This window comes from Bufo gargarizans, chromosome 5 (genome assembly GCF_014858855.1).
Source record: "Bufo gargarizans isolate SCDJY-AF-19 chromosome 5, ASM1485885v1, whole genome shotgun sequence".
NCBI classification, from domain to species: domain Eukaryota; kingdom Metazoa; phylum Chordata; class Amphibia; order Anura; family Bufonidae; genus Bufo; species Bufo gargarizans.
Genome location: NC_058084.1, coordinates 344,414,112 through 344,436,215, shown reverse-complemented (window position 1 = coordinate 344,436,215; position 22,104 = coordinate 344,414,112). Strand labels below are relative to the sequence as shown.

Here is a 22,104-nt window from a genome sequence, read left to right as displayed (position 1 = left end):
TAAATATATCATATAGGAGACACACACAGTGATATTTGAGAAGTGGAATGAAGTTCATTGGATTTACAGAAAGTGTGCTATAATTGTTTAAACAAAATTAGGCAGGTGCATAAACCTGGGCACCACAAAAAAGAAATTAAATCAATATTTAGTAGATCATCCTTTTGCAGAAATTACAGCCTCTAAACGCTTCCTGTAGGTACCAATGAGAGTCTGGATTCTCGTTGAAGGTATTTTGGACCATTCCTCTTTACAAAACATCTTTAGTTCATTCAGGTTTGATGGCTTCCGAGCATGGACAGCTCTCTTTAAGTCACACCACAGATTTTCAATTATATTCAGGTCTGGGGACTGAGATGGCCATTCCAGAACGTTGTACTTGTTCCTCTGCATAAATGCCTTATCCAAATGTGCTTTAGCCCACCTCAAGCAGCACTTTTTGTGCTGTGGCGGAGAAAAGGTTTCCTCTGCATCACTTTCGCATACAGCATCTCCTTGTGTAAAGTGCGCCGAATGGTTGAACGATGCACAGTGACTCCATCTGCAGCAAGATGATGTTGTAGGTCTTTGGTGCTGGTCTGTGGGTTGACTCTGACTGTTCTCACCATTCGTCGCTTCTGTCTATCCGAGATTTTTCTTGGTCTGCCACTTCGAGCCTTAACTTGAACTGAGCCTGTGGTCTTCCATTTCCTCAATATGTTCCTAACTGTGGAAACAGACAGCTGAAATCTCTGAGACAGCTTTCTGTATCCTTCCCCTAAACCATGATGGTGAACAATCTTTGTCTTCAGGTCATTTGAGAGTTGTTTTGAGACCCCCATGTTGCTACTCTTCAGAGAAAATTAAAAGAGGAGGGAAACTTACAATTGACCCCCTTAAATACTCTCTCATAATTGGATTCACCAATGTATGTAGGTCAGGGGTCACTGAGCTTACCAAGCCAATTTGAGTTCATATAATTAGTTCTAAAGGTTTTGGAATCAATACAATGACAACAGTGCCCAAATGTATGCACCTGCCTAATTTTGTTTAAACAATTATAGCACACTTTCTGTAAATCCAATAAACTTCATTTCACTTCTCAAATATCACTGTGTGATATATTTAACTGACATTTTTTATCGTAACAACCAACGATTTATACAGGAAAATCATGACATTAACAAGGTTGCCCAAACTTTTGCATCCCACTGTAGCTCTATTCTTAGTTGGCAGGGAATCTGAGTTGGCGGGGAATCTGACAATACAACCCTGCTTTTTCAAACCACCTTTCCACTGCACTAATCCCCAGGGAGCAACAGACTGAGGGAGTACACTGTGACACAACATTTCATCAGGGCCACTATCACTCCCATCCTCTGCACCAGCTCCTCAGGGGCTCCATGCAGATGTAATCGCAGCTGCCCCTGAAGTGTCATGGCAGTATGTTTGGCGCAAATGCAATACAAAGCTGGAGATCGCTGGGCAGATGGGCATAAGCTCAAAATAGAGAAAGGCTGAAGTTTATCCTGTAAGTGTTCACAATATAATTTCCTATGGAGATGTTGTTCCTGCCTGTATTCAAACCACATGGTGCACTTTACAAGTTCTTCAACCAGATGTCAGCAGAGAAGATACCAAATGGCATATCTTCTGAATTCCTTATATCTTGATGAAAAAAAGTAACTGGATGATACATCTGTTATGATGTCAATCATCGATTAGCAAAAGAAAGTGTAGGGGAGGGAGTATATTAAGACGCTCTCAATAAGGATGAGGAAGTAACACATTCTTAATTTAGATGTGGTTTCAGGAGGGATATTTATATAGAGATGTATGCTGGACATGCACTGAAAACTAATGTGTACACTAGAAGAGGACGAGCTTAACAGATGTTCCATCACCACACATGAATCTTCAACAGCAATGCACACTGCATGCTGCCTTACATTTAGTACATCTTTTACATTTGCATTTATAAAACGTCTTGCACAATACATTTATTTAAATGTATAACATATTCTACTCTGCATTTGAGACCACTAGTCATAATCATGGCACTACACATTAGGACAAGAATAGCTCACGGCACCAAACAAACTCAGATTCATCAGACAGACTGATAATCCTACCAGGAACTGATGATTTACACGTGAAATGCACTATACCTCTGCGCAGGGTCACCCATAGAATTTCTCGGCCATAGACAAGACAGAACACCCTTTCAACTTTGGGAGTTAGGAGTGATTCAGGAAATTTGATCTGGCAACACAGATGAAGTGGACAAGACAAGAACAGCGGACACAGCAACCTGCAATATGCTCTTCAGGTTTACTATGCTACCAGGATATATTGACAATGTTTCAAAAATAAAAAAACTTAGCTTAAGGATTAAAGGGGTACCTCAGGACTATTGATGACCTATCCTTAGGATTGGTCATCAATGTCTAATAGATAGGGGTCCAACTTCCTCCATCACTACAGACCAGTTGAAGAAGCTACAGCACAGTGGAATGAGCACAGCACCATATACTGTGTAATGGCTGGGACATTTATTGCTAGCTCTGTTCCATTCACTTGAATGGGACTCAGGTTGGAGTACATTTTTGACCATTATACACTTTACAGAGCTGTTCTACTTTTGGCATGCCACATCCCCTTCTATCAGTACATCTGAGGGGGTAATGGGGTTCTGATGCAAACAGGCAGATACTGATGGCCTATCCCAAGGTTAGGTCATCAGTATTTAAGTCCCAGAACACTCATTTAACATCTAATATTCCAGAAGCAAATAGGGAAATAAACAAAGCAGTGCACCTCTAGGGCGGTTATTACAAAGCAGATGTGGATCCCCTGTCTCTACTGAACAGATCTGACTGGCCTTATTAAAGTGTCACCACTGGTGTTCACCCTTTAGGCCCTGTGCAGGGAAACCACCAGGCCGCTATCTCTTGTAGTAGTCTCAGTAGGCTCAAAAGACACTGGTGCAAAACAACAAGGGGTCAGACAAAACCATAGTGATGGACAAGCAGAGGTCAGGGCAAGCAGAGTTTGTGCTATCCAAAGTCAGCCTGAGGGTCAGGGCAGGCAGCTCAGGGTCAGTACAGAGATCAGGCTGAAGCTATGTCAAGGAGAGAAGGGTCAAACAGTCAGAAGTTGACACAAGAGAATGAACTAGACAAATAGTGCACCGTAGCACGAAACCAGACGGCTAAGATCTAGTCCTCAGACACTCTCCCACAGGGGAAGGTGTCCTAAATACCTTGGGGTGGCCATTCATAGACAGATCAATATATAGGTGCATGTGAGAGACAGTCTTCAGCTTGTGTGGGCCACCCAAGGTCAAAATATCCACCGCTTGGGCCCTGAATGTTTTGCCCAGGCCTCTGAAAATAGCACCTGCCACAGATACAACTGTATCACTGTCCTCAAAACAGCGACACAGTTGAATACTTTGGCAGGACACTCCATTGGCCAACGTTTACTTTAATGGGCCAAAGGCCACTATGCCTTAAGCCAGGGTTTTTCAATTCCGGTCCTTGGGACCCACCTCCTCGGGACCCACCTACTAGAATGAATACCTGTGGTAAGTCCCGATGCATGCACACTAATTATATCACCTGCTCAATACTACAGAAATCCTGAAAACATTAGAGGAGATGTCATTGGATGTAATAGGTGTGTAGTGCTGTATTCTCCTGTATATGTGATAGTGTTAAATGTAATGACTATCCAAATATACCAATAGCACTAGGATGGGATGATATAAGAGGGTTGGACAAACATATTTCATATTCATATTCACCCTAAGGCAAGTGGACCTGTCTATTTTAAAATGCCAGGGCTGAATTTAAGTCTCGGTCTGGCCTTGCTTATACTTTTTTATGATCTGTCTACCGCAGTGCGCAGTGGAGAGCCCCGCAGTGCTTATTTCTCTTTTAGAGCACTCAAGAACTCTACTTCTTGTTGTTTAATATTTTTGCCAGATTTTTATCATTTAGCAGTGGTAGCTAATCTGATTACTGCCTTTTTGTTTGTTAATTGCCTTTAGACTGTTTTAAAATAATAGAGAAAGCATAGGGAATCTACAGATTTTTGGAGTTTAGTAGATAATTAAAGAAAAATTCTCCTAGGGAGTATTTAGAGAATCTGCACTTTAGAAAGAGGATTTCTTTTCAAATAAGTAACTTCATAAATCACCTGACATCAGAGCCCTTACAATATCTTTTTACTAGAGCAGATCATCGGAAAAGAAGGTTTCCAGGTTCATGCTTTTGTTTTTTAATGGATACGATAAATCAAATTACATTCAAGGAGTCAACCACTGGTAAACACTGACTTAGTAATATAATATGTCAGTCCTTCCAAAGTTATTCCAAAGCAGTATTCAAAAAGCCATGGGCCATGCTATTAATTAAAAGTGTTACTCCTTTTTTTTTTTTAGAAACTGGCAGCAATAATGAAAATGATAATATTTCTTGTATAATTCTCTTGACACATTGATTTTCTGGTATTCAGCACTGAAACTCCAGCCACTGGGTAATGTAAGTACCGTATACACAGGCAATTAAAGCAACAATAAATGTAGGAAATATACAAAAATAATAGTCCCAGCCATTCTTCCTTTAATATACTCTTCTCTTTTGATCCTATTATGTGTCATTTTGCAATCAAAACAGTGAGAAATATGTAAAGTTAGGTGAGAAGAATTTAAAGTGGCTTCAGTAGGCATTGGGTAGTAACTTTTGTACCCCTTATACTACATTAACCAGGCACAGCAACTACACAGTGGACATTGCTGTGTGGTTCCATTGCCTGGTTCCAGCAAACAGGCTATCAGCAGCCAACAGGTCCCCTGCTGATCTGTCCTGAGGATCGATCATCAATACCAAAATCCCAGAGAACATCATTAATATTGTGACAAAATCATCAAATAAATGTTTCCATCCTACAAAATCAGGGTGTTGTAGCTATAGTTCTATCTATTGCATATTCTCTCTGTGATACTAAGTGTACATGCATTTGTAGTAGAGTATATGGCCCAGTGCACTTGGTCTCGGAGGAATAGCTAATTAATGTGCATGAGCAGAGTGGTGGCTCTTGTGCAGTGGCTCGTTTTTTGCAGAAAGTGTTGAGGTTTTTATTGGTACCATTTTTGGGTACATGGGATTTTTTGATCATTCATTATTACACTTTATGGGGCGAGGTGACCCAAAAATTGGCTGTTTTGGAACAGTTTTCATTTATTTATTTTTACAGCGTTCATCTGAGGAGTTAGGTCATGTGATAGTTTTATAGAGCAGATCATTACGGACGTGGCAATACCTGATATGTATACTTTTTTTTATTTATTTAAGTTTTACACAATAATAGCATTTCTGAAACCCCAAAAATTATGTTTTAGTGTCTCTATAGTCTGAGAGCCATAGCTTTTTTTATTTTTTGGGCGATTGTCTTAAATAGGGTATCATGTTTTGCGGAATGAGGTGACGGTTTGATTGGTACTCTTTTGGGGGTCATAAGCCTTTTTGATTGCTTGCTGTTGCACTTTTTGTGATGTAAGGTGACAAAAATAGCTTTTTTGGCACAGTTTTTTATTTTATTTTTTATGGTGTTTATCGGACGGGGTCTATCATGTGATATATTTATAGAGATGGTCGTTACGAACTCGGTGACACCTAATATGTGTATTTTATTTTATTTTTTCATTATTTTTTTATAGGAAAAGGCAATTTCTTTTTTTAATGTACATTTTTATTTATTTATTTATTTTTAATTTTTATTATTCTCACTTTCTTTTTTTATCAAGTCCCTCTTGGATCTTGAAGATCCAGTGGGGCTGATAGCTGTACTATACTTTGCAATGCTCTTGCATTGCAAAGTATAATACTATTAGATGCCCTGTAGGTGGCAACAGCGGACGCTCAGGAATGGAGCCGCCGCCATCACACACAGCAGGGGGGTCGGGGGCAGCGCTGGAAAGGGGGGAGGGGGGATCGAGGGGTACGGCCGCCAACATTGAGGGAGGCTGGGGCAGGAGGGGTGGGTGAGAATGCATGGGGCGGGGAGAGGGCGGACCGCATCAAGGCAGCTGCCTCTAGGAGATGAGCGCAGGAGCAGATGAGCTGCAGGCGGACACAAGGGGGCATGGCGGGCACAGATCGGGGGGGGGGGGTATTACGAGGACACTACCTGATTTCAGGCTCTGATCTGCAGAGCGCAGATCAGAGCCTGACACCGGCATTTTTTCACTGCCGCGATCCGATTGGTTAGTCTGCACAGACTAACCAATCGGATCGATCGTCGGCAAGGGGCCACTCTGATTGGTCCCTTGCCAACATTACTGCACTATATGCTGTCCATGACAGCATACAGGGCAGGGGCAGAAGCTTTAATCCAAGCGCTTTGCAGCGCTTGGATTAAAGAGCTGGTTTGACGTTTATAGACGTGATAGCTGCACGGGGCATGTGCAAATATCACGTAAATAAACGGATTGCAGTCGGGAAGGGGTTAATTTCATTGGTTATTGAATGTCAATCAACACATACTAGGACTGTGTGTATTTTGAGACCTTTGACTTATCACAGGGGAATCCCAGCAAGGATGTCATATGAGCTTTTATAAACCAGGTTACAGCAAAGCATGTTAAGGGGTCTGTGAAGTTTAATGCCAACAAGCATAGTCTTAAGGTGTTTTGAAGCAGTCATCAAATTAATGGGTGGAATGGAAGACCCTTGTTGTGTTTTGCATCTGTTGTGATAAGCATTTAAGTGTGATAATAAATGTTAGATATTAACAGAATATAAAAAAAATAGTAATCTGGTTGGCACTCAATCAATCAGGCTCATGTGGATACAAACAATTTATAAACACAGAAATAAAATATTCCCAAAACAATAAGAATGTCTGATCTATAAGAATGCCAAAATTACAATATAAAACATACAATAAAAAACTACTGTTACATATAGTAGACATATAATCTAAAAATATTCAACCTCTGATCCAAATAATAGGCAAGCAATCTGTGACCAATTACACTTTCCGGTTTCTGGTTTGAATTTTAATTGTTAAATATATGGTTTTCTCTATTTGAATATAGGGATGCATTCACACTCAGCAGCAAAGAAACACACCTTTGTTTTTCCTCCCAACCTACTTACTAATAAAGGCTATATTCCCATTCAATGCCGTATTGCTATTTCATCACTGTTTCTCAAAATATTGACAATGATATCAAACCAAATACCAGCAGTGAGAAAACATCACCTACAGTGGATATAAAAACTCTACACACCCCTGTTAAAATGTCAGGTTTCTGTGCTGTAAAAAAAATGAGACAAAGATAAATCATTTCAGAACTTTTTCCACCTTTAATGTGACCTATAAACTGTACCACTCAATTGAAAAACAAACTGAAATCTTTTAGGTGGAGGGAAGAAAAAAAAATAATAATAATGTGGTTGCTTATAACTGGGGATGTAGCTGTGTTCATAATTAAGCAATCACATTCAAAATCATGTTAAATAGGAGTCAGCATACACCTGCCATCATTTAAAGTGCCTCAGATTAACCCCAAATAAAGTTCAGCTGCTCTAGTTGGTCTTTCCTGAAATTTTCTTAGTCACATCCCACAGCAAAAGCCATGGTCCACAGAGAGCTTCCAAAGCATCAGAGGGATCTCATTGTTAAAAGGTATCAGTCAGGAGAAGGGTACAAAATAATTTCCAAGGCATTAGATATACCATGGAACACAGTGAAGACAGTCATCATCAAGTGGAGAAAATATGGCACAACAGTGACATTACCAAGAACTGGACGTCCCTCCTAAATTGATGAAAAGGCGAGAAGAAAACTGGTCTGGGAGGCTACCAAGAGGCCTACAGCAACATTAAAGGAGCTGCAGGAATATCTGGCAAGTACTGGCTGTGTGATACAAGTGACAACAATCTCCCGTATTCTTCATATGTCTGGGTTATGGGGTAGAGTGGCAAGACAAAATCCTTTTCTTACGAAGAAAAACATCCAAGCCAGGCTACATTTTGCAAAAACACATCTGAAGTCTCCCAAAAGCATGTGGGAAAAGATGTTATGGTCTGATAAAACAAAGGTTGAAATTTTTGGCCATAATTCCAAAAGATATATTTGGTGCAAAAACAACACTGTGCATCACTAAAAGAACACCACACCCACAATGAAGCATGGTGGTGGCAGCATCATGCTTTGGGGCTGTTTTTCTTCAGCTGGAACTGGGGCCTTAGTTGAGCTAGAGTTCCAAATACCAGTCAATATTGGCACAAAACGTTCAGGCTTCTGCTACAAAGCTGAACATGAAGAGGAACTTCATCTTTCAGCATGACAACGACCCAAAGCATACATCCAAATCAACAAAGGAATGGCTTCACCAGAAGAAGATTAAAGTTTTGGAATGGCCCAGCCAGAGCCCAGACCTGAATCCAATTGAAAATCTGTGGGGTGATCTGAAGAGGGCTGTGCACAGGAGATGCCCTTGCAATCTGACAGATTTTGAGTGTTTTTGCAAAGAAGAGTGGGCAAATCTTGCCAAGTCAAAATGTGCCATGCTGATAGACTCATACCCAAAAAGACTTAAAATATTTGAGTTTGTTTTTCAATTGAGTTGTACAGTTTATAGGTCACATTAAAAGTGGAAAAACTAATGAAATTATTTATCTTTGTCTCATTTTTTACATCACAGAAACCTGACATTTTAACAGGGGTGTGTAGACTTTTTATATCCACTGTATATGTAGCTGGATACAAATATCGTTGGGGCTGAGTGCATATATCGATAAACTTAACACACAAGCTGAGTACATATATCTTTAAAAATAATTAATACAGTCCCGGATTAAAAAAAAGCCACAATAACACTAAAGTTCGGCCTTCATCTGCCACAGAAGATTAGATGTCCATAATAGCTTGGGAACTTCCATAATAGCTTGTGAACTATAAAGAAAGTACTCCCAATGGTGTCCCGGTAAATTTCCTTTAAAACAGCATGCAGTTGGATTTTTATATCGCATGTATTGAAATTTTTATGCCCCACCGATGACACACTGAAACATGCGCCTTATTCTTTCTTTGCAGGTTCTTACATAAGGTGTTCGCATAATATTAGTCAATATCTCCTTATGTATTGGATCACTGCAGGCAGTTACTTACAGTTTTGCAGTCCCGGTCTGAGGAGCGGAGTATAGTGTTTCGACGTGGTGTCCCACATGGTCTTCGGCATGTCTCACGGGCAGTCTCAGGGACGTTAACACATGGGGTGCTTTGAATGCAGATTACCGCTGGTTGTGTGCAGCCTTCCAATATATTGTAATGTGTTCATAAAGATCGCATGATTAGGAGGTCCATAACTGTACAAACGTGTTTCGGAACCTTCCGTGTTCCTTCCTCAGGAGGCATTCTTATAAATCAGACATTCTTATTGTTTTGGGAATATTTTATTTCTGTGTTAATAAATTGTTTGTATCCACATGAGCCCGATTGATTGAGTGCCAACCAGATTACTGTTTTTTTATATTCTAAAATATTTTTTTAGACTGGGTGAGTCTTACTGGTTAGAACACCCTGTTCTGTTTGGCCAAGCAGGAGAGCCACCCATCAAGTATTTAGATATTAACAGTGTATGGATAGTTGTAATATCACATTTTGGTATAGAGTAGAAAATGGGTAAATCATTTCCCTATGGCAATTTGTAAATGGGAAGTATAAATATGTTAAGTGGCCCCAGGACACCCCCCTTCCCTATCCTTCTCATTTGTACTGACTTTAGTACTTAATGGACATTGTGTTCGTGTATAAAGACCTTTTAAAACCTAATTTAAAATGATATACAGTAAAGTAATGATTAGTGTTGAGCGAAGCAAAGCATTCAAAGTGGAATTTGGTCCGAAGTTTAGGAAAACTCTGATTCGTAGCAAATCCTAATTTCCTCATGCTTCATGGTAACGAATCAAGTTTTCCTAAAATGGTGGCTGCACATGTTACAAAGTGAATCTAAGTGTAGAGGAGACAAGCCAGGGAACACAAGATCCCCCTGTGATGTCACAGCCTTATAAAACCCTCATCCTGGGTGGTCTCCGCCACTGACCTGTGAACTGAGCACAGGGAGAGACGTGGCAAGCGCTCATGTGTAGGGACAGTGTTGGTGAAAACGATTAATAAAAGAATTCAATACTAATGAGATGGAAGCCTTTATTATTCCAGTGCCCACCAATACCATCCAGTCTGCACCCCTTAGGGGGCCAGGTCTTAAAATGATGACCATCCTCATCTTTTGCTGGCTTTATTTCCTATAAAAGTCCACAAGATGCAGAGAGAGGAGCAGCTGGATGTTCCTGATGACATATTCTGATTTATATTAGGTGATGTGGAAAAGGAGAAAAAGCAGATGGCAGAAGAAGGGCTTCCATCTGTAGGGCAGGAGAGCGCTGGGGTTGGATTAGTGGAAATGCCAGCATATTGTGCCCCCACCTAACCCAAATCCTATACCAGCAGCAGCCCCTGTTAAAAGGTGTATTAAAGGTGCTGCGTTGCCATTAACATTGAAGATTGACTATACTGTCTTCATTATTAAATGAAAGGGAGCTGCGGTCTAATTGGGCGCGCGGTTCTTCACTGCAGCATGGCCGCAATCCACCCGCAGAACAGCCTCTCCGTGTGGCCGTACCCTATGGCGGAGTGGCCCGATTTAATTAAATCGTAACAATTCCAATTTATTACTTAGGCAAAGCTGCCGATTTGAAATTTTCAATTGCTTAGGCAAAGCTGTCTAATTTTTCCAAACTTTGCTCATCTCTAGTATCTATTTATTATGTTTTAGGCGATTAAGGGGGCATCTTGTGTAATACCGCAGAGTGGCATTACCACCTCCTCTGTACCCCCAATGTCTTGGTTGGTGCATCCTGTGTCATTATACAAACCGGATTCCAAAAAAGTTGGGACACTATACAAATCGTGAATAAAAACTGAATGCAATGATGTGGCGGTGCCAACTTCTAATATTTTATTCAGAATAGAACATAAATCACGGACCAAAAGTTTAAACTGAGAAAATGTACCATTTTAAGGGAAAAATATGTTGAATCAGAATTTCATGGTGTCAACAAATCCCCAAAAAGTTGGGACATGGCCATTTTCACCACTGTGTGGCATCTCCCCTTCTTCTTACAACACTCAACAGACGTCTGGGGACCAAGGAGACCAGTTTCTCAAGTTTAGAAATAGTAATGCTCTCCCATTCTTGTCTAATACAGACCTCTAACTATTCAATCGTCTTGGGCCTTCTTTGTTGCACCTTCCTCTTTATGATGCGCCAAATGTTCTCTATAGGTGAAAGATCTGGACTGCAGACTGGCCATTTCAGTACCCGGATCCTTCTCCTACGCAGCCATGATGTTGTGATTGATGCAGAATGTGGTCTGGCATTATCTTGTTGAAAAATGCAGGGTCTTCCCTGAAAGAGATGACGTCTGGATGGGAGCATATGTTGTTCTAGAACCTGAATATATTTTTCTGCATTGATGGTGCCTTTCCAGACATGCAAGCTGCCCATGCCACACGCACTCATGCAACCCCGTACCATCAGAGATGCAGGCTTCTGAACTGAAAGTTGATAACAACTTGGGTTGTCCTTGTCCTCTTTGGTCCGGATGACATGGCGTCCCAGATTTCCAAAAAGAATTTTGAATCGTGACTCGTCTGACCACAGAACAGTCTTCCATTTTGCCACACTCCATTTTAAATTATCCCTGGCCCAGTGAAAACGCCTGAGCTTGTGGATCTTGCTTAGAAATGGCTTCTTCTTTGCACTGTAGAGTTTCAGCTGGCAACGGCGGATGGCACTGTGGATTGTGTTCACTGACAATGGTTTCTGGAAGTATTCCTGAGCCCATTCTGTGATTTCCTTTACAGTAGCATTCCTGTTTGTGGTGCAGTGTCGTTTAAGAGCCCGGAGATCACGGGCATCCAGTATGGTTTTACGGCCTTGACCCTTATGCACAGAGATTGTTCCAGATTCTCTGAATCTTCGGATGATGTTATGCACAGTTGATGATGATAGATGCGAAGTCTTTGCAATTTTTCGCTGGGTAACACCTTTCTGATATTGCTCCACTATCTTTCTGCGCAACATTGTGGGAATTGGTGATCCTCTACCCATCTTGGCTTCTGAGAGACAATCATGTTGCCAATTGACCTAATTAGTGTTAATTGGTCTTCCAGCTCTTCGTTATGCTCAAATTTACTTTTTCCAGCCTCTTATTGCTACTTGTCCCAACTTTTTTCGGATTTGTTGACACCGTGAAAATTTGAATCAACGTATTTTTCCTTTAAAATGATACATTTACTCGGATTAAATGTTTTATCTGTCATCTACGTTCTATTACAAATAAAATATTGACATTTGCCATCTCCACATCATTGCATTCAGTTTTTATTCACAATTTGTTTAGTGTCCCAACTTTTTTGGAATCCGGTTTGTATATATATTTAATGTCATTTCCTGCAATGTGCATATTCATTTCCTTGCAAAACTGATGTTTACATGCAATGTGCCTGGTTCACCAGTGGTTGGCAGCAGATCTGAGCAGAGATAGTTTCTCTGGAGAGGAACCTTCCAGTTCCTTCCAGCCCTCATTATAGAGGGAGGAGTTTAGTTAGTCAGTAAGAGCAGTCTAGTCCACCCTCCTTAGGGAGAGGTTGTGTGCTGGCTAGCAGAGCACTGCCTGCTTGGCTAGGCCCAGAGGCCTTGCCTCTGAAGACTACATGGTTGCTTGTCCCCTCCTGGGCTCGCATCGCCTTTATCCAAGCTGAAGATAGAGCTTGAGGTCCTCCAAAGCCAGGACAAGAAGTTCCTAGGATTAAAGTAGGAGACAGACTACAGACAGCTAAACTAAGTTCCAGCAGAAGAGGAAAGTTCCTATTTACTCCAGCTAGCATACTAGAGCTGAGATTGTTACAGAGAAGTGTTTGCCTGCCAGATTAAGCCAATACCTGCTGATGACCAAGATCCTGTTTGGAAACTGTTTGGATTACCGTTTATGCCAATAAAAGCTGTGTTCAACGTTACTACTAGTCTGGACTCCATTTATTCTACTTATTTATCATCCAAGTTCAACTACTCTGTTTGCACTTGCTTTGGACTACACCATGTCTGGAATCCAAGGATATCCAGGTAGGAACACCGTGACACGTGTATATAACATCTACAGAGATTGTAGGCCACTCTACACCACTCTGGCAATCCTACCCTGGGTACCAACATTACCATCTACAAAGGGGACTCCATGTCCTTGCTGCTTAACTGCAACTGGCATCACATTTACTTTCTCTATAAGAGGGACATATTTCGTAGAAACCTCCTAAGGGGCAAGGGATCCCCCAGACGCTGGCAGTGGGTCGCTGCACTTGGACCTCAGTGCTGTAAGAGGACTCAGGCGTGGCCAATTGCATTCCTTTACTGTGGTATAATAGTGACATTGACAGTAGATAAAATAATCTTTGAAACATGCATTTTTAGTAGATAAAATAAGAAGAGAACACATACCATATGAACTGGTATATGTGGACTAGGAATTAGGATTTGGAGCATAATATGTAATCTAAAGAGATGTTTATAGTGTACAACAAGAAAATGTAGTCTTTAATAGGGACTTGGCTAAATGCACTCAAAAATTGCAAATATTAACCTGAACTTCCACTTTGTAATTGTGCTTACAGCTGACAAAAATTCACGGTGTGAACTAGTCATCTTTTGTACTCTAGTTTACACAGTTGATGTTACTGTGTGCTTCATGCATTAGATCAGGGATGATAAAGTTATTTGTAGATTTATCCCATGTCTTTTCCTCTCTTCATCTTCTCCTTTCCCTTGATCTTATTGTGTTTCATATTACAATTAAGACGGAGTAAGATATAATGAATTTTCCCTGTGTGTCCCAGTAGCTCAGACATGTCTCTCCTCCTCCTTCTTACTGTCTTGTGTCTGACTGTAAGACAACTGTCTGGAGCAGGAGCCTCCCCGTTGTGCCCAGTCTCCAGTAGGACAAAAAAGCTTGTTGTCCTGCCCCTCTGCTAAGTCCCCTCTGCCACCAAAGATGGACAGATCAGTAGAAGATCAGCCTCTTTGTTCTCTGCAGGTTTTTTACAAGAATATTTCAGATTTTAGGAAAATGCAGAAAATGCTGCAGCCTGACAAACAATGAGGACATTTTTTAGCATTTTTTTATATTCAGAAAAGTAATTTGACTTCAATAATGCAAACCACAAAACATAATTTACCGAATTATAATGTATATAAGATGTAAATTAGAGTGAGTGAATACCTGTTTTCCCCTCTTTCCTGGTCTACCAGTAGGTCCTCGATTTCCTGGAACTCCTGGTTCTCCTTTTGGGCCCATCTCCCCCTTTTATCACAGAAAATGAATTAATAATTAGGATTATCACATTCAAATACACATCTACAAATATAACAACATTTCTGCAGAACCTGTGGAGAAAATAGTTTTGCATAAAATACTCTATTTCATATGGCAACAGAAAACGCAAATTGCAAAAAAATAAAAAAAAAATAAACTGGGAGTATTCACATGGTGTGAAAAACTACATGTAATACCTGCAGCTTGGTCATGTTTTTTTTTTAAATCAGATAATTTTTATTTAACTTTTTGTAAATTTAAAAAATACAGAGAAAGAAAATAGTCTGCACAATATACATGCAACAGTCAATACAAGTATTACCAAAGCATTACATGATCGGTCATAGAATTAATTCCATGAATACAATATGTATCATCAAGCATATTAGAAGATGTACATGAGATCAAGTAATATTGTTACACAGTAAACCTTGTACAAACCGAATTTCCCACCCATCACGGTTTATAAACAAAAGACCGTCCCTCCCTACCCAACTAAAACCCATTTTCCCCCCTCCCCCCACCCGAGCGATGGAACGGGACCGACTCCAAAATCGGTTACATTTTCAATACTTCAAAAGAATAGCCATCGGTGTACTTCTCTTATCTGTTTAACAGGCCACTTTTCCATCCCATCTTATGTCGTTCTAATCACCTTCTGACAGCACATATCCAAAGGTAAGCAGAATAAAGGAGATAGAAAGCACAAAGAAACAAGTACTTTGCTACTACCCACCACATAGCACAATTAGGAAAGGAAGCTAATCCGGGCACTGTATCCTAAATGTCTCCCAATTTTCCCATATTTTGTTAAACTTCGTTACACATTGTCTTTTAACATATACACCTTTTTCTAAGCGTAGTATATCTGACATCCTATTGAGAAATTCTCCCCTAGACGGAGATTGGGGTCTATGGTTTTACTAGGATTGCAGTGATAGTGCTTCTACCTGTGAATACATTGACAATTGGGTGATACTGTTCTCTGTTCAGTGATTGGACAAAATCATGTCCCATTGACAGTGAGAAGTCTAACACTCAGTTGTCAATTTAGTAATACATTTTCAGGAGGACAAAGGAGGAATCTCACAGTGCAGAATTCTAAGAAAGAGGCTGCATATTTATTTATTTTTTTACTAATAGGTCCCCTTTAAAGGAGCATGCATTGCAAAATATCTGAAACAATTAAAATGATTTTTCATGTGGGGAATATTTTCCACTGAAATAAATATCAATCAAGAACATTGCTGCGCATGTTTTTTATATCTGTATTAACATCAAGTTTTTGTTTATGTTTAGCATGTACTCCAATAAAGCTCTTCAAATAAACTTTAAATGTGTGGGATTCCTTTAGTCCAGGGATGCCCGACCTGTGGCCCTCCAGCTGTTGCAAAACTATAGTTCCCAGCATGCCTGCACAGCCTACAGCTATTAGGGCATGCTGGGAGTTGTAGTTTTGCAACAGCTGGAGGGCTGCAGGTTGAGCATCCCTGCTTTAGACATACAGAGGCCCAAACAGTGTCCTTTGGGCCTCCATCAAGGTATGGAATAGCATAATATACTGTGCTATTCCATTATGTGGAGTCCAGTAAAAAAAAACATATACTGCACAGTAAGTATTTTCTTTTTAACCACTTCAACCCCCCTAGCTGAAACCCCCTTAATGACCAGGCCACTTTTTACACTTCTGCAATACACTACTTTCACCGTTTATTGCTCGGTCATACAACTTACCACCCAAATTAATTTTACCTCCTTTTCTTCTCACTAATAGAGCTTTCATTTGGTGGTATTTCATTGCTGCTGACATTTTTACTTTTTTTGTTATTAATTGAAATTTTACGATTTTTTTGCAAAAAAAATGACATTTTTCACTTTCAGTTGTAAAATTTTGCAAAAAAAACGACATCCATATATAAATTTTTCGCTAAATTTATTGTTCTACATGTTTTTGTTTGGGCAAAAAAAAATTGGTTTGGGTAAAAGTTATAGCGTTTACAAACTATGGTACAAAAATGTGAATTTCTGCTTTTTGAAGCAGCTCTGACTTTCTGAGCACCTGTCATGTTTCCTGAGGTTCTACAATGCCCAGACAGTACAAACACCCCACAAATGACCCCATTTCGTAAAGTAGACACCCTAAGGTATTCGCTGATGTGCATAGTTAGTTCATAGAACTTTTTATTTTTTGTCACAAGTTAGCGGAAAATGATGATTTATTTTTTTATTACAAAGTCTCATATTCCACTAACTTGTGACAAAAAATAAAAACTTCCATGAACTCACTATGCCCATCACAAAATACCTTGGGGTGTCTTCTTTCCAAAATGGGGTCACTTGTGGGGTAGTTATACTGCCCTGGCATTTTAGGGGCCCAGATGCGTGAGAAGAAGTTTGAAATCAAAATCTGTAAAAAATGACCGGTGAAATCCGAAAGGTGCTCTTTGGAATGTGCACCCCTTTGCCCACCTAGACTGCAAAAAAGTGTCACACATCTGGTATCGCCGTACTCAGGAGAAGTTGGGCAATGTGTTTTGGGGTGTCATTTTACATATACCCATGCTGGGTGAGAGAAATATTTTGGCAAAAGACAACTTTTCCCATTTTTCACAGGCCATTTTTTTACACATTTTGATTGCAAACTACTTCTCACGCATATGGGCCCGTAAAATGCCAGGGCAGTATAACTACCCCACAAGTGACCCCATTTTGGAAAGAAGACACCCAAAGGTATTCCGTGAGGGGCATGGCGAGTTCCTAGAATTTTTTACTTTTTGTCACAAGTTAGTGGAATATGAGACTTTGTAAGAAAAAAAAAAAAAAAATCATCATTTTCCGCTAACTTGTGACAAAAAATTAAAAATTCTAGGAACTCGCCATGCCCCTCACGGAATACCTTGGGGTGTCTTCTTTCCAAAATGGGGTCACTTGTGGGGTAGTTATACTGCCCTGGCATTCTAGGGGCCCTAATGTGTGGTAAGTAGTTTGAAATCAAAATGTGTAAAAAATGACCTGTGAAATCCTAAAGGTGCTCTTTGGAATGTTTGCCCCTTTGCCCACCTAGGCGGCAAAAAAGTGTCACACATGTGGTATCGCCGTACTCAGGAGAAGTTGGGCAATGTGTTTTGGGGTGTCATTTTACATATACCCATGCTGGGTGAGAGAAATATTTTGGCAAAAGACAACTTTTCCCATTTTTTTATACAAAGTTGGCACTTGACCAAGATATTTATCTCACCCAGCATGGGTATATGTAAAATGACACCCCAAAACACATTCCCCAACTTCTCCTGAGCACGGCGATACCACATGTGTGACATGTCTGAATGGAGCCTTACAGGGGGGTGATCAATGACAGGGGGGTGATCAGGGAGTCTATATGGGTGATCACCCCTCTGTCATTGATCACCCCCCTGTAAGGCTCCATTCAGACGTCCGTATGTGTTTTGCGGATCCGATCCATGTATCCGTGGATCAGTAAAAATCATACAGACGTCTGAATGGAGCCTTACAGGGGGGTGATCAATGACAGGGGGGTGATCAATGACAGGGGGGTGATCAGGGAGTCTATATGGGTGATCACCCCCCTGAAATTGATCACCCCCTGTAAGGCTCCATTCAGACGTCCGTATGTGTTTTGTGGATCCGATCCATGTATCCGTGGATCCGTAAAAATCATACAGACGTCTGAATGGAGCCTTACAGGGGGGTGATCAATGACATGGGGGTGATCAGGGAGTCTATATGGGTGATCACCCCCCTGAAATTGATCACCCCCCTGTAAGGCTCCATTCAGACGTCCGTATGTGCTTTGCGGATCCGATCTATGTATCCCCGGATCCGTAAAAATCATACAGACGTCTGAATGGAGCCTTACAGGGGGTTGATCAATGACAGGGGGGTGATCAATGACAGGGGGGTGATCAGGAAGTCTATATGGGTGATTACCCCCCTGAAATTGATCACCCCCCTGTAAGGCTCCATTCAGACGTCCGTATGTGTTTTGCGGATCCGATCCATGTATCCGTGGATCTGTAAAAATCATACGGACGTCTTACAGGGGGTGATCAATGACAGGGGGGTGATCAGGGAGTCTATATGGGGTGATCATGGGTGATCAGGGGTTCATAAGGGGTTAATAAGTGACAGGGGGGGTGTAGTGTAGTGTAGTGGTGTTTGGTGGTACTTTACTGAGCTACCTGTGTCCTCTGGTGGTCGATCCAAGCAAAAGGGATCACCAGAGGACCAGGTAGCAGGTATATTAGACGCTGTTATCAAAACAGCGTCTAATATACCTGTTAGGGGTTAAAAAAATCGCATCTCCAGCCTGCCAGCGAACGATCGCCGCTGGCAGGCTGGAGATCCACTCGCTTACCTTCCGTTCCTGTGAACGTGCGCGCCTGTGTGCGCGCGTTCACAGGAAATCTCGCCTCTCGCGAGATGACGCATGGATGCGTCCAGGAGGAATAAATCAACCACCTTCCGGACGCATCCGTGCGTTAGGCGGTCGGGAGGTGGTTAATAGGAGCCCACAGGTGGTTGCCACCATATGGGATCCATCATAGGCAGGGTCGGTTTTAGACAAAGTGTGGCCCTGGGCAAAATTGGAAGTGGGGACCTAAATCCTGAAATATTGGACCTGACAGGACTTTGTAGGCACAAACAGCGGTTGCAACCACAGCAGCTGATTGTAGACTGTCACATTGTATCTCTTTAGCCTTTCCACTGTAAGCTGCTGATCCTGCAGCCTCTTTGGGTATGTTCACACAGAGTATTTTCTGTGCTTGAAAAAACCTAATGCAGAATCTGCATCACAGCATTTCCTGTCACAGCACCAACAATTATTATTACGCTCATAGAAGCCTTTTAATGAGAATCTGTCACCAGGAATTTCACTGTACACTGCACGGCACAATGCCTTGTAGGGCTAAGGCTACTTTCGCACTAGCGTTTCTATTTTCTGGTATTGAGATTCGTCATAGGGTCTCAATACCGGATCCAGCAGAAAAGCTAGTGTGAAAGTAGCACTCAGCTGAATGTAATGATACCTTTCACTCAGCAATCTGTGACTTTATTCTGGAGAAAAAGTACTGTAAATATATATGCAAAAGAGCAGTTAGGTGCACTGAGGGTGAGCCTAAGCAACCAGGTGTACTCTCGCTTCTCCTGGTTCCTCTGCCAGCCCCACCCTCTCCTGATAGAGCCAGCTTCCTGCATACTCATCTCACCTGGCCTCGTCCTTCAAGAAGGAGAGGAAGGGGCTGGCAGAGAAAGCAGGAGGAGCAGGGGTGCACAGAGCAGCTTGGGCCCGCCCTCAGTGCATGTATCTGCACATTTACATATGGAATAAAAATACTTTTTCTCCAGAATGAAGCAACGGATCCCTAAGTAAAAGTTATTATATTCAGCAGACCTTGTCCTACAAGGCATTGTGCCTGGTTTAACAATGAACTTCCTGGTGACAGGTTACCTTTAATCTGCAACATGTAAGAATGCAGGGCCAGAAGATAAAATATGAAAATGGGATAATGATGTTATTAGAAGTTTTGGAGTATGGCCATACGGTCCTTTTCTGCATTCAGTTTTGGAAGACAAAATTAGGAGTGAGTTCAAAAAAGATAAATAATATCTGTCCTTAAAGGGGTTCTCTGGAAATGATTTAAAATGGCTACCTGTCCTAGAATCTAAGCAGGGGTAGTTGCCAACACTTGCAGAGCTGTCTAAAGGGTGAGGTGACGGGTCCTCACTACATACTACACTGCTCTACTATAGATGTTAATGATGCAACCCTGCCTACGATATGCCATCAAGGCTGAGCAGCCTGACAGGAACACCAATGTGTATTATATACAAGTGCCAGAGCGTAGTGTGTAGTGAGGCCCTCATCCCCGAAGGCAGCTCTGAAAGTGGAGGCAACCAGTCCTACTCAAATTCTAGGACAGGTTTCTGGCAGCCATTTTTAATTATTCCCAGAGAACCCCTTTAATACTTTCTCTCCTATCATTGTCCATTTCTTATTTTGGCTTCCAAAACTGCATGCAGAAACCTGACTATGTGGCTGTAGCCTTACAGGTTCACCACAGCTTGAGTCAGTGTGACAAAGGAGATCTATGTTGTATTGCAGAATGTCTATGCAATGCGTTGCATACACTGAGATTATCAGATTTCAACACAAACATCTATTTCTGTCTTGCTGCCTGGGGAAGTTAACGTTAATACACCTTACCATAAATTATCTTTCCAATTCTGTTTTCCAAAGTTGACATGAATACAATTTAATTTCTGCTTCTATACTCAATTATACTCATTATATTATGTTCCCCTGGTGGGTTCATCCTCAAGTTAGAGAAGCAAACCACATTTCCTTAGCATGATCCTTATTTAGAAATTATATGATTATCACAGATAACATAGTTGCTGCCAGTAAGTAAAGCTATTTTTAGCCAGTTATTAGGAACAGTAATGCGAGTTGCAAACGCACTGCAGCTTCCTCACTGTCAAAAGTGCATGGAACATAGGCTGAGGCGGCATAAGTTCATAAAGCAAAGGGTACGGTAAATGATTGTACATAAGACAGTAAATGAGGTATGGAGTCCCTGAGGAGCAGCCAAACATATTATTACTTACATCTCGTCTTGTGGTGAGCTGTGATTCTAATGTATTTCAGATAAACCACAGCAGAATATAATTGTTTATTTAATGCTATCCTGAATGCTATTGGTACATTGGTCTGACATACAAAGGGGCAATGTTGGTTGAAGCTTAAAGCATTGAATGCCTGCCTTTTTAAAATATTTTACAGTTTCATATACAGATATAGTGATCCTCATCTTGATTCTTAATCAGTTAAAGGGGGTTGTCTCACTTCAGCAAGTGGCATTTATCATGTAGACAAACCTAATACAAGGCACTTACTAATGTATTGTTATTATCCATATTGCTTCCTTTGCTGTCTGGATTCATTTTTTCCATCACATTATACACTGCCCGTTTCCATGGTTACAGACCACCCTGCAATCCATCACTGGTGGTCGTGCGTGCGTGCACACTAGGGATAAGAGAATCGACTTCAGATAAAACATCTGAAGTCGATTCGCATAAAACTTTGTTTCAATACTGTACGGAGCAAGCGCCCCATACAGTATTAGAATGTATTGGCTCCGATGAGCCAAAGTTATTACTTTGCGGGACCTCGCATAATAACTTCAGAAATTGATTTATACTGTAAATAAAAAATTCTCGAACTCGGGTTCAGTTCCAAGAGGCCCAGTAGGTTTTACCTCACTAATGCTAGTGTGAAGCTAGCCTTAGACTATAGCTATTTGTACTGTGAAGACACCTAAGTAAAACGTAACTTATATTAATATAATTTAAAATAATTCACATGTGCCTTATCTATACAATAGAACATAAACAGTATTGTTCCAATACGATAGTCAATTATTGGAAAAAATGGAACCCAGATGCAAATGGTCAGTGGCCCTCTCTAGGTATGTGTGAGATGGATATAAGCCTAGGTATCCCTTTTGAAGGCATCTTCACACTACAAATAGCCAGGGCTTAAATTTCCCAGCGTTCCTTACTGCCTCAATAAATGCAGAAAGTTTACTTTGGCGTTCTGCAGTCTCGGAAATGTGGTCTTTACAATAAGCACTGACAATAATGTGACGTCTGGAAAGCT

At 41.0% G+C, this 22,104-nt stretch overlaps 1 protein-coding gene across 3 annotated transcripts in view; it reads right to left on the bottom strand.

The window, feature by feature from the left end:
* The window catches only part of COLQ (collagen like tail subunit of asymmetric acetylcholinesterase), a 118,466-nt gene that overhangs the window by 17,239 nt on the left and 79,123 nt on the right, over window positions 1-22,104 (bottom strand). For all 3 annotated transcript variants that reach the window (XM_044293816.1, XM_044293814.1, XM_044293815.1), the window contains one exon: window positions 14,331-14,411. In XM_044293816.1, coding sequence (XP_044149751.1) covers window positions 14,331-14,411 — 81 coding nt within the window. The remainder of the gene's footprint in view (window positions 1-14,330; window positions 14,412-22,104) is intronic.